This window comes from Otolemur garnettii, unplaced genomic scaffold, assembly GCF_000181295.1.
Source record: "Otolemur garnettii isolate 467f Iridium unplaced genomic scaffold, OtoGar3 scaffold00126, whole genome shotgun sequence".
NCBI classification, from domain to species: domain Eukaryota; kingdom Metazoa; phylum Chordata; class Mammalia; order Primates; family Galagidae; genus Otolemur; species Otolemur garnettii.
Genome location: NW_003852521.1, coordinates 5,303,398 through 5,315,573, shown reverse-complemented (window position 1 = coordinate 5,315,573; position 12,176 = coordinate 5,303,398). Strand labels below are relative to the sequence as shown.

The 12,176-nt window shown below is 43.9% G+C and overlaps 1 protein-coding gene across 1 annotated transcript in view; it reads left to right on the top strand.

The window, feature by feature from the left end:
• Positions 1–12,176, top strand: part of MTHFD1L (methylenetetrahydrofolate dehydrogenase (NADP+ dependent) 1 like) — a 197,224-nt gene that overhangs the window by 78,666 nt on the left and 106,382 nt on the right. The window contains exons 17-18 of the mRNA XM_003797876.3: positions 3,634–3,710; positions 11,696–11,836. Of these exons, the coding sequence (XP_003797924.1) occupies positions 3,634–3,710; positions 11,696–11,836 (218 nt within the window). The remainder of the gene's footprint in view (positions 1–3,633; positions 3,711–11,695; positions 11,837–12,176) is intronic.

Here is a 12,176-nt window from a genome sequence, read left to right as displayed (position 1 = left end):
TGGACACATGTTAGACATAGGGCACTGGCCCAGTGTGTCCACTTCAGCTGGACACATGTTAGACATAGGGCACTGGCCCAGCGTGTTTTGTACCAAAGGCCACCCAGAGATTGGTTTCTCTCCACAGAGGCAGAAAGGACTGAAGAGTTCTGTGGTTACAATTTTAATGGCTGTGACAACTTTAACAAATTATTCCAGAAAAATACTAGAAGCCTGTTCTTGTTCAGTGCACTAAAGTGAAAAAAATGTTATTGCTATGGTCAAGCCACTGGCTCCTAGGAATTTGGAATGACATTTGATAAGTAGTTTGGCTCTTGTTACCGTGAAGTAATATAAGAAGTAGGCCTCTTCATCAAGGGAACTGAGGACATTTACTAGTAGGGGTTTTTTTAGATCTAGACCTCATGCAACTCTTGTGATGAGATGGGGTTGTTGTATGATGTGATTATTAGACCCTCAGAGATCCTGGGGGGATGATAAGACCCCTTTCCGAGGCCATATGGGTGTTCCACCAGTTAGCAGCCACCCTCTGTTTCAGCCTGTGTACAAAAGCAGGTAATTGTTCTTCCTGTACCTCTTCTCAGACACTTAAGGGCTTCGTGTGCCTAGCAACTGGCTGGAAACCAAGGACCCATAGAACATAAGTAGGAGAAAAAGGCAACATCCAGTCATTTTGTTACAGAGCAGAAGCACAGTTGGGCCAGTTGGGCCAGTTTTAGCCCCTGAGCATCCCCATCCCTGGGTGCTCCCTGGCTTCCTTATCCCCCATCTGCCTCTCACGTACATGTCCTGGTTGGACAGAGGCCCCACAAGCCTCAGTCATCCTCAGTGGATCAATGTCAAAACTGCCTGGACAGCGCTGTAGGGAATCAGTGGCCTGACGTCCATGGAAACTGCTATAGCAGACACACTCCTGATCCCGTCCAGGCTCTTGGCTGGTGTTAGTTATTTAATAAGCTATTGGGCACACTGGGTGTTCCTCGGGATATGGCACTGTAGTACTTAAGAAACTGTTGGAGCAAAGAATAAACAAACAGACCTGCCCCCTCCCGGCCCCCTGCACTCACTGGTACTCTCCATGTCACCCTGCAGAGCAGAGTCTCTGCAGAGTCCTGTCCAGGTAGCACGGGACTGGGTGCTAATAGGCCCTTGGTACATGGTCCAGGAACAAGGGTGGTTCATAGTCTACTTTCAGTTATGTAGCAGAATTGCGTATCACTAACTTGGGTGACTGTTCAACTTTCTCTTGTGTGTCAGATGCTTCCACACACTTGTGTATATCAAAGACCTGGTGGATTACAAGACACCTGCTCTCCCCCATGCCTCCTCACACCCCTGAGCCTCATTAAAGGCACAGGTGGGCTTTGGATGCCACTGATCATGGTTGATCTTGATAAAACATTTTGCTCTTGGTCTCGCTCGCTCTTTTTCTTGTCTCTTTGATAAATAAAAACCAGATGAATTTCTGTTGTTAACTTTAAAGGAATTTAATAAATGATCATCCCAATCTCGTGCCAAGACTGTATATACTACATATCAGACAAGGAGGTAGGACTTTGCATCATATGTCTGAGAATAAGAGTAGTAGCTTGTGATAATGTTGAGAACCATTCCTTTTGTTCTGCAGATACTCTGCTTGTACCGTAAGAAATCGTGAAGAGGGTTGATATGTGTTGTTTTGTGTGAATGTGTCTGAGTGTGAACGTGTGTGTGTCTGAGTGTGAGAGAGAGAGAGAAAGCACACGTTATAGAAAAGGAACTGTGACAGCCACAGGTGGGCAGGGACAGCCACAGGTGGGCAGGGCCAGCAAGTGTACCTATGCCTGTGTGTTATAAAAAAGGTCAACTTTCCTCATCCTCCAGATGCCTCCAGTCTCCAAATTCTTCATTTCCATCCCCATTTTTGTTAGCGCCATATTCTGTACATTTGGTAAATTGGATCCAAGTTGTCAGTGTGAACAGCTTATTTGAAGCCGTGTAAATTATTAGTGAAGTCTGTGTCCTTCTGGCTTTGTTTCCTGGCTTTGTAAATTTGGTTTTCCCTAAACCAAATCTAGTTTTCACAAACAAAATCTAAACCAGTGTAATCCAAACAAGCCAATGAAGAAAACAAAGAGAACTGGGGCCGCCTCCAATCACAGCTGACTCTCCACCAGGCCTGGTCCGTGCCACTTAATTTACCTTGGGTTTTTTTTTTTATTTGTGGCAAAATAGTCATAAGATAATATTTGTCTTTTTAACCATTCATAAGCATACAATTCATGGCATTAAAGACATTCGCAATGATTGTACCAGTCTTACTATCTATACCCAAAGCTCTTTCATTATCCCCAACAAAAATTCTGTGTCCAAATAATAATTCCCCTGCCACCACTGGCAACTTCTGTCACCGCTGTTCTGCTTTCTGTCTCTATGGCGTGGCCTATTCTAGGTGCCTCACGTGAGTGGAATCACGCAGTCGTTTCCCTCTTTGTCTGGCATATTTCTCCATCATATTCCCCCATCCATTCACGTAGTCCATGTCAGGATTTCCCTCCAGTTATGGCTGTACAGTATCCTGTAGTATGTACAGACCACCTTTTGTTTATCCACTCATCTCTTGGAGACAGTTTGGTTGCTTCAACCTTTTTTGGCTACTGTGAATAGCGCTGCTATAAGCATTATAGACACACAGCTGTTTGAGTCCCTGTTTTCAGTTCTTTTAGATAATATCCAGCAGTAAAATTGCGGGTTTGTTCTGTATTTAACACCTTTAGAGACTGAGTTGACTTTTGATTTAGGAAATTTGAGCAATTTGCCTGGGCTTTTCATTTTTCTTTTTTTTTGTTGTTGTTGCTTTTTTTCTGTTGTTCTTTTTCATTTGTTTTGAGTCTCACTTGTCGCCCTCCGTAGAGTGTCATGGTATCATAGCTCACAGCAACCTCAAACTCCTAGGCCTAAGTGATTCTCTTGCCTTAGCCTCCCAAGTAGCTGGGACTACAGGTGCCTGCCACAGTGCCCAGCTATTTTTAGAGACTGGGTCTCGCTCTGGCTCAGGCTGGCATTGAACCTGTGAGCTCAGGCAGTCCACCCGCATTGGCTTCCCAAGTGCTGGGATTACAGGCATGAGCCACTGTGCCCAGCTAGATTTTCAGTTTTCATTTATACAGATGTGCTATTAGCAGGATGAGTTTCCAATAAGCATTGTAAGAGTGTATATTCAAGGGGCACACTCAAAGGCTCGTCCCAGAAGCACATATGAAAACGATGGTAAGAAGACATTGCAGCCTTCCAGCCTCATCTACCCCCAGGCCTGCTCAGGGCCTGACATGGAGGCTTCTCTTTGTGACTTAGGTTTCAATGTAAAATATCACCACTTCAGAAATGCTTCTCCTTGCTGCCTAGTTTAAAAGGGCACCCCCATTTCCTCACACACTCCATCATATCACCCCTGTTGTCTTCCCTGGCACCTATCACCAGCGGGCATTTCCTTGTTCATTTAATTCCTTCCCCCTGTCCACCATCAGTTCAGAGAGAGTCAGACTTTCCCTTTGTTGCTCTTTGCTCCTTCTGTGGCATTACAGCACTGCCACACACTCACAGGGCAGCCATTGTGTATTTGCTGAGTAATTAATCCATTCTCTTCTCTTGCAGTGGTGGATACAAACGACCGATTTCTACGGAAGATCACAATTGGGCAGGCCAGCACAGAGAAGGGCTATTCTCGGCAGGTAGGTGGTGCCATCTTCCTGGAGCCTCTCTGTTCTCCCTGTGTGGTTGCCACTGGCTCGGAGCTCTCTCTGCCTCCATCCTCTCATCTTCCACCTGCAGGGGCCAGTGGCTCTGCCCCCATGTCAGGCCCTGACGATAAACTCTTACATAATTTATTGGATACCCACCCTGTTAATACCTTAGCTGCATAAATGAAAATCTCAGATAAATTGCTCAAATTTCATAAATCAAAAGTCAAACACCTAGTTACATATATTAAGTTAATAGAATGAGGTTTGAGGGTTATTTTTTTTTTTAAAGAATAATGGCTTTTTACCCAAGTATAGAGAATGTGGGAGAAAATTATAGTATCTGGCTTCATTTAAATAGGTCTCTGATATCAGTCACTGGCACTTAGGGAATGTAAATTCATTCCACCATTTTTCATCCAGGCATAGTGGACTTCTAATTTTTTTTCTTTTTGATTGGTAATAAACTTTATATTTTTAGGACAGTTTTAAATTTATGATCTTTATGTTGAGTTTTTATTAGTGGAGAAAGAGTCCCTGTACTGTGGTAAATAGACCTCATACCAAATAGACTTGGGACCTTTTGAAATATCTTCAATTAGAAAGTGAACATGGGGATTGGAGCAAGAAGAGAAACTGAACCCACACACTTTCTCTCCTCCAAATCCTGGAACTCGCACAAAACACATGCAGATTTCAAATAGAAAACCAGAAACATTGCCATAAGGTTTTGGGAAGTTTCTGAAAGATAGGAAGATGGAATTGGGTTGATGGAGAAAAGCATGCCCCAAATACAGTGTGAGTCATTTAGGGGTTCTCTAAATTCAGAGACAACAGGTATCCCATTTTCCAGACATCAGAGAGGGCCAGCACCTCTCAGGGCTAGTGGCTGTTGACAGCTTGGACAAGCTGGTAGACTGACACTTCTCCGTGACCTGTGTGTGTCAGCCTGAGGGCACTGTTGTAGTCCTGAGGCCAGTGCACAGCGTTCCTGCCACCAGCCCCCAGCACGTCACAGATCTGTCTGTCTGCTTTGGCTGGAGTTTGACAGGTGTCAGTGAAAAGTGTCTTGCTCAAAGAAAACCAATCCATTCTGACACTTTTTTGAGGAAAGGGTAGCCTTTTATCCTTTGCACAGAGGCCTTGGGAGTGGATCTGGTGTGAGAACCATTTCTAGAGAGAGGCTGAGTCATCAGAAATCGCATCCTCAGAGAGCCAAAAAGGGGCATCACAGCCAGGAATTACCAAATGTTTGAAGAAACTGACATCAGAGTAATACCAGATTCACTGAAGAGAAACTCACGTGTCCAAGGAAGATAAAATAATGGATGGAGTAGACACAGTCTTTAAGAGATACAGACAGGTGGCGCCTGTGGCTCAAAGGAGTAGGGTGCCAGCCCTATATACCAGAGGTGGCGGGTTCAAACCCAGCCCCAGCCAAAAACTGCAAAAAAAAAAGAAAGAGATACAGGCAATGCTCCTTAGATTTAAGAGAGCTGTTGAATCCAAGGAGAGGGAAATGGCCATTTTTTAAAATACTTGTAATATGTTAACATCTTGTAAACTAAATATTGTCAAACTAAAATTCATTTAATGGGTTAAATATTTGCATAGTCTTAAATGAACTAGAGGGGCAGCTAAACCAAGGAACTAACTGTCTTAGAACATAGTCCCAGAAGGAAAGCAACAGAAATTCTACAAGAAAAGTTTAAGCGGCATAGAATACACATCAAGAAGTTCTGATTGGCAACTAGTAAGAGTCATACAAGAAAGTAGCACAGATCGGGGGGAAGCATGTATTTACAGAAACTGATAAAATGCAAATGTCTCTGACGTGAAGTTTCATATTTTAAAAAACTATACCCCAGGCAGAGCAGAATGAATGAAAAAAAAAAGAGAAGAAGCCTTACACTCAGACATGCCATGTTGAAATCTCAGAACATGGAGCATTAAAAAAAGTTCTTGGGGCCAGGCACGGTGGCTCATGCCTGTAATCCTAGCACTCCGGGAAACCAAGGTGGGGGTGAACTCGTTGAGCTCACGAGTTTGAGACCAGACTGAGCAAGAGCAAGACCTCATCTCTAAAAAATAGCCGGGCACTGTGACAGGAGCCTGTAGTCCCAGCTACTTAGGAGGCTGAAGCAAGAGAATTGCTTGAGCCCAAGAGTAAGAGGCTACTGTGAGCTATGATGTCTCCAAAGGACCAAGGGTGACAAAGTAAGACTGTCTCAAAAATAAAAAATAAGTAAAAATAAAAAAAGTTCTTGGGAGCTGACAGTGACAATAGGTACTTGTTATTCACAAAGGAATCACTCAGGGTGGTATCAGCTCTCATTGACAATATCTAATGCTCAGTGACATTGAGGAAATTGATCCAGGGTCCTGAAAGAAAGTTGTTTTTGAACCTAGAATCCTTAGCAGAAAGAGAAAAACAACAGCAACAACAGTAAAACACGGAGAGTAGGAAAGAAGAATCAGCTTACGTGAATAAGTCAGCCACACACATTGGCAGTCACCATAGAGAAGAACTGTCACTGACGCAAAATGCAGACACGATAAGGGAAAGAATAGATCATTTTGATTTAACAGAAGATTAAAATCTGCAGTATAAAAAAGCGACAGGAAACTACTGAGACCAGCCGCAGACTTGGAGGGAAGATTTGCAGCACGTAGGACAAGGCTGAGTATGCCAGGCCTTCATGGAAATGAAGACTCACCTATATGCTCCCCCGAGGCCTTTCCTGGCCACCTTATTTAAAACTGCTACAGCCTGGCCCTGAGTTTACTCTGTCCTTGCCCTGCTAGACTCGGATCCTCGACTCACATTTCCCACTCATCACGCTCAGTCTCAGTCCATCCCAGTGAAGTGGGAGTTTCACAAGGGCAGGGGGCTGTGCGTCTTTAACTCACTGCGATCTTCCTTGTGCTGGGAACGGAATTTTGTTGCAGAGTAGTAGCAGCTGTTCAATATTTTTTTTTAATTTCAGATTAATATGAGGGTACAAACAATTAAGTTACGATGTGCGCATTTGTTAGGGAGAATCCCTGTTGTGGTTGTGTCCTGCATCCAGAAGGTGTGCCACATACCCTTACATTGTGCCCATTCAGTGGGAATACACCCCCCTCTCTTGGTGTGAACTGAGGAAGTAGATTGCCTACTGGCTTCATATTAGTATTGAAGACATTGGATACTTGCTTTTGCATTCCAGTGATACTTTACTAAGAAGAATGTGTAGGTTAATATAAAAGATGTAAACTCTCCATCATTTTTATAGCTGAATAGTATTCCATTGTGTACATACACCATAGTTTACTAATCCATTCCTCGGGTGATGGGCATTTAGGTTGTTTCTCATAATTATTTGTTGAATAAATGGACAGAATACATAAAAGATAACTTACAGAACTTCCAGGCCAACATAAAAAGATATTCACAAATAATCAGAAAACTGCAAATTTAAACTGTGAAGTATTATTTACCTAGGAGCTTACCAAAACAGAAATGGTTTTTACTAAATGCCAGGGAGGAAATGGGGACTTTTATGCAGACTTAGTGGGAGTAGAAATTGGCAAAGCCTTTTGGGATGATGATTGGTATTATAATTTTAAATGACCCAACAATTAACAACTTCAAGACTAAAAAGTATTTTTTTAAAAGAATAAGTATTTGCAGCTGGGTGCCTGTGGCTCAAGTAGCTAAGGCGCCAGCTGCATACACCTAAGATGGTGGGTTTGAATCCAGCCCGGGCCCACCAAACAACGACGGCTGCAACCAAAAAATAGCCAGGCGTTGTGGTGGGCGCCTGTGGTCCCAGCTACTTGGGAGGCTGAGGCAGGAGACTCACTTGAGCCCAGGAGGTGGAGGTTGCTGTGAGCTGTGATGCCACAGCACTCTACCCAGGGGGACACTTGAGGCTTTGTCTCAAAAAAAAAAGAATAAGTATTTGCTAAGTCCAAAAAAATTATATGTATAAGGAGGATAATTATTGTAACATTATTTATAATGGTGAGAATTTCAAATAATCCAAATGTCCAATAGTTGGGATGTCTGCCTAGAGGGCTGCATGCTCTGTACCTCGTGGAAACTCAAAGAACCTAGGGTATATGGGGGAGTGACATAAAAAGAGCTCCATACACACTGTGAAATCTCAAAAAAAATTTTTTTGAAGTGAAGTATAGATAATGTAATCTTGTTTAAGAAAAAGCCAGTGTCCATGTCCATGTATGTAAAGAAGTACCTAGAATACAAACAGAAAAGGTATCAGGGGTGCCCAGCCTGTTTTCTGCCACATATTAGAAGAAGAATTGTCTGGGGCTGCACATTAAATATGTAAACACTAGCAAAAGCTAATGAGCAAAAAAAGAAAAAAGAAAGTCCATGCATATTTTTTGAGATATCTGACACCATACATCAGCGAAACAACCCGCAATAATCCCACGAGCCCCGGGTTAGACATCCCTGGCACCAACTGTTTCCTCTGGAAAGAGGATTGGTAATGAAATGGGATAGTGAAGCAGGCTGTCCCCTTCTTTTCACATAGTTTGTACTATTTAGTGGTAAGATGGAAGCTTAACAATGGCCTTGACTTCAGTGCCTAGTCTGCTTCTGCTATTGACAGATCCTTGCATAGATGAACACATTCGGTTTGTAAAGCTGATACAAATGAGAAAATTGAAGATGTTATGTTAGTCAGCTTGCACAGGTTATAGCTTGTCTTGCTTTGTCCATAGGTATTTTTTGAAGGGATCCGTTTATATTTTAAGAGGTTTTGTTGTACCCAGAATTTCTGAATCCCCGAGCCCACGAAGGGACGAACCGAGACACACTCTGATATAAAAGCAAGAGGCAAGCTTTATTTAGCAAGCTCGAGCTCGGACCCTCTCTTGGCAAACATACCAAGGAAGGCCCTGAGCCTAGGGGATTGGAAAGTTTTATAGGGTACAGAAAGCAAGAAGGGTGAAGAAGGGTGGGGTGCATTTTTGATTGGTGGTCGGGGTATGGGGAAGTATGGGTGATTGGTGGTCAGGGTTTGGGGAAGTAGGGGGAGGCTCTGGATTGGTACAGGTATGAGGGGTGGGGGATTTCCTAACTGGGGTCTTAGGGTGGTATGCAGCAAGAAGGGTGGGGAGCACTTCTGATTGGCTGACTGGGGTGCTTGATTTCAGGGAAAGGCCAGGGTTTGGGGGAAGCGAAGCTTATTATCTAAGATGGCGGCGGGGGCTCAAAATGAGGAACAGAACTTAGGCCATAAACAACAAAATGGCGCTGGTCTGGCCCTCTCAGTTTAACTACTTTTTTTAACCATTAAGACTCCAGTGTGGTCATATTTGTATGTCAATAAATATGTATCTGAGATCTATGTCATCTTTTTTGTTGTTGTTTTGAGACAACATGCTGTGGCATCATGGCTCACTCCAACTCTGGTTCAAGCAATCCTCTTGCCTCAGGTTTTTTTTTCTATTTTTAGAGGGTCTCACTTTAGTTCAGACTGGTCTCGAACTCATTAGCTCAAGCAGTCCACTCGCCTTGGCCTCCCAGAGTATTAGGATTACAGGCATGAGCCACTGCACCTGGTTTTGTTTTGTTTTTTTTTTTTTTGAGACGGACTCTCACTCTGTTGCCCCAGGTTAGAGTGCTGTGGCATCATCACTCACAGCAGCCTCAAACTCTTGGGCTTAAGTGGTCCTCTTGCCTCAGTCTCCCAGGCAGCTGGGACCACAGGCGCCCACTATAATGCCCAGCTATTTTTAGAGACGGGGGTCTCACTCTTCCTCAGGCTTGTCTCAAACATCTGAGCTCATGCAGTTCACCTGTGTCAGCCTTCCAGAGTTCTCAGATTACAGGCATGAGTCACCACTCCCAGCTACATCTTCATATTTAATGGCTGCATTTTATCTCATCTTATGTAGGGCATAATCGATACAGATTATTTGCAGTGTTGGGCTGTCACAAATAAGTTGGAGTAAATATACATATATATTTTGCATATACTTGTTGATAATATCCTTAAAACAAATTCTTAGGTGTATAATTGTGTACTCACAGAAGATGCAAAAATTCTTTTTTTTTTTTTCAGGTAGCTGGGACTATAGGCGCCTGCTATAACACCTAGCTATTTTTAGTAGAGATGGGTCTGGCTCTTGCTCAGGCAGGTCTTAAACTCCTGAGCTCATGCATTCTGCCCACCTTGGCCTCCCAGAACGCTGTAATTATAATCTTGAGCTACCGCACCCAGCCAAGATGCAAATTTTAAATATTGACATTTATTCTCACATTACCTTCCGGAAAAGTTATATCAATTCACATTTGTGCCAACATTGTATATTGGCCTTGGTTAAATTTGCACTTATGTTGTAAATAATAAAAATAATCTCATTTGCATCTTTATATGATTTTGAAATATTATTTGCAAAAGAAAAATGAACAGCCCTCTACCCACATGTGATTCAGTCGGTAAAATGAATATAGTGATATCTTAATTGACCCAATGTTTCATGTGCAAAATTTTGAAATTGTACCAATTACAATTGAAGAACTTAAATATATATTAGAAATTACAGTTATTGTTTACACATATAACATGCCAGGAATATTTTTACTCCCATGTTTTGTACAGAAAATGTCAATATTTTTTAGTCATTTTCTTACATGCTCTGTTCCGAATGGAATAGTGGTGGAAAGACACCTGAATTTCATACAATGAGAAATCACTTAAGTTTGGAATGAGTTACATTGAGAATGTAATTGATTGTAGTCGTACTTGACTTTCAGGTGATTTTTTTTCTCATGACTAATGCAGTCCAACCGGGAAGTAGCCAGAAAGCTCCGAACTTCCTTCATTTCCTCACTTGTCAGGCACGGAAATGGGTAATAAAATGTCTCATAAAGTGACCCCACTAGGGCACAGCCATCGCCTCTCTATGGAGGCTTGAACTTGCCTGGCTCACACTCCCCTTGGGAAGAAGAGAATCAAGCTGGAGCAGAGTGAAGTGGTTCTGTCCAGAGAAAGCGTCCTAGTGGCTGGGTTAAGTTGGGGAGGAAGCCGACCTGCCTTGTGTCCCTTTTAGTTCCTGTCGGACATTGTAAAGCCTGGAGTTGGAGCCAGAATAGTGGGCTAGGGTGTCCCAGTGACTTGTGCAGAAGGTCACTGCCCTCTGGCTTTCTTTAGCTGAAGGCCTCAAGGTCATGTGGCCAGACCCTCTTCGGAGGGTAGCGGGAAGTGGGACTGTCACTGCTGTGCTGAACTCTAGCTCTGAGAAACTGGCCTCAGACGCAGGAAGCCAGCCTCACCTGCCACCTGCTCCTCCCATCCCTGTAGGACGGGCAAATGCAGCCCCCTTGACAGCCTGGTTCCTCGCAGTGGATGTGGGCAGTCGGCCATTCAGTAGTTCAGTCTTTGTGTACCAAGTCCCTCTCGGGTTTGGCACTCTGTGCTGGGGATTAGAGGTTAGCCTGCCCAGCGTGGTCCCCACCTTCGTGGAACGCCCAGTAGTGGAGACATGCATGCGACAGGTAACAGCATCAACAGTCAATTCCACATCAACAACATCAACATCAATCACAAGTCTGAGGCTTTTCACAAGGCAGGCCACAAAGTGCCATGAACCGGTACAGGGGCCTGACCCAGCCAGCTCCTGCTCTCCAGAGCACAGTCCCCTGGGGAGGCCCCTTGCACGCTCTAGACCAGAGTTTTTCAATCTTTTTATCTCACAGCACCCTTGAACCTATAGCTAAACTTCCCTGGCACACTTAAATTATGTGGATGGAAAAAAAAACAGGAAAAAATAAGTTAATTAACGATCTTTAAAAGTGTTCATGGCATACTGGTTGAAAGTCACTCAGAAAGCTGTGGGGTGTATGAGAGCAGCCCATGGAGGATGAACCTGACCCTGACCTCAACCGGAACCTGAACCCTGCAGTTGCTTCGCTGCTGAAATCTGGCAGCTGACCACGACCTGTGCTCTGGCTGGTGCAGGCGCAGTTCGACATCGCGGTGGCCAGCGAGATCATGGCAGTGCTGGCCCTGACTGACAGCCTCACAGACATGAAGGTGCGGCTGGGAAGGATGGTGGTGGCCAGTGACAAAAGCGGGCAGCCTGTGACAGCAGAAGATTTGGTGAGTATGTCAACTAGAAGCTCCAAGGAGCACACAGTCCTTGTTCTTTCATAACCAGGAGAAGGGATGTTTTCTTCCTTTCATTAGTGTGTATAATCAGGATCCAGAGAATTTCTGTACACACATTTCTTTCCCCACCAGCCTCCTTATCTTAAACTTTCCCACTGTTCTCATGGGCACTTACAGTGTGCTGTTAGCTGGCTGCAACCAAAGCACGTGAAATTTATTTCACGAACTTACCACCCTCCTTGCCAATGCTGTGCTCTGCTTCTGCCTGGCCTGGGGTGGTGTCACCCCTCTGTAGTTGGTGGCCTTTTAAAAATGTGCAATCTATGCCTAC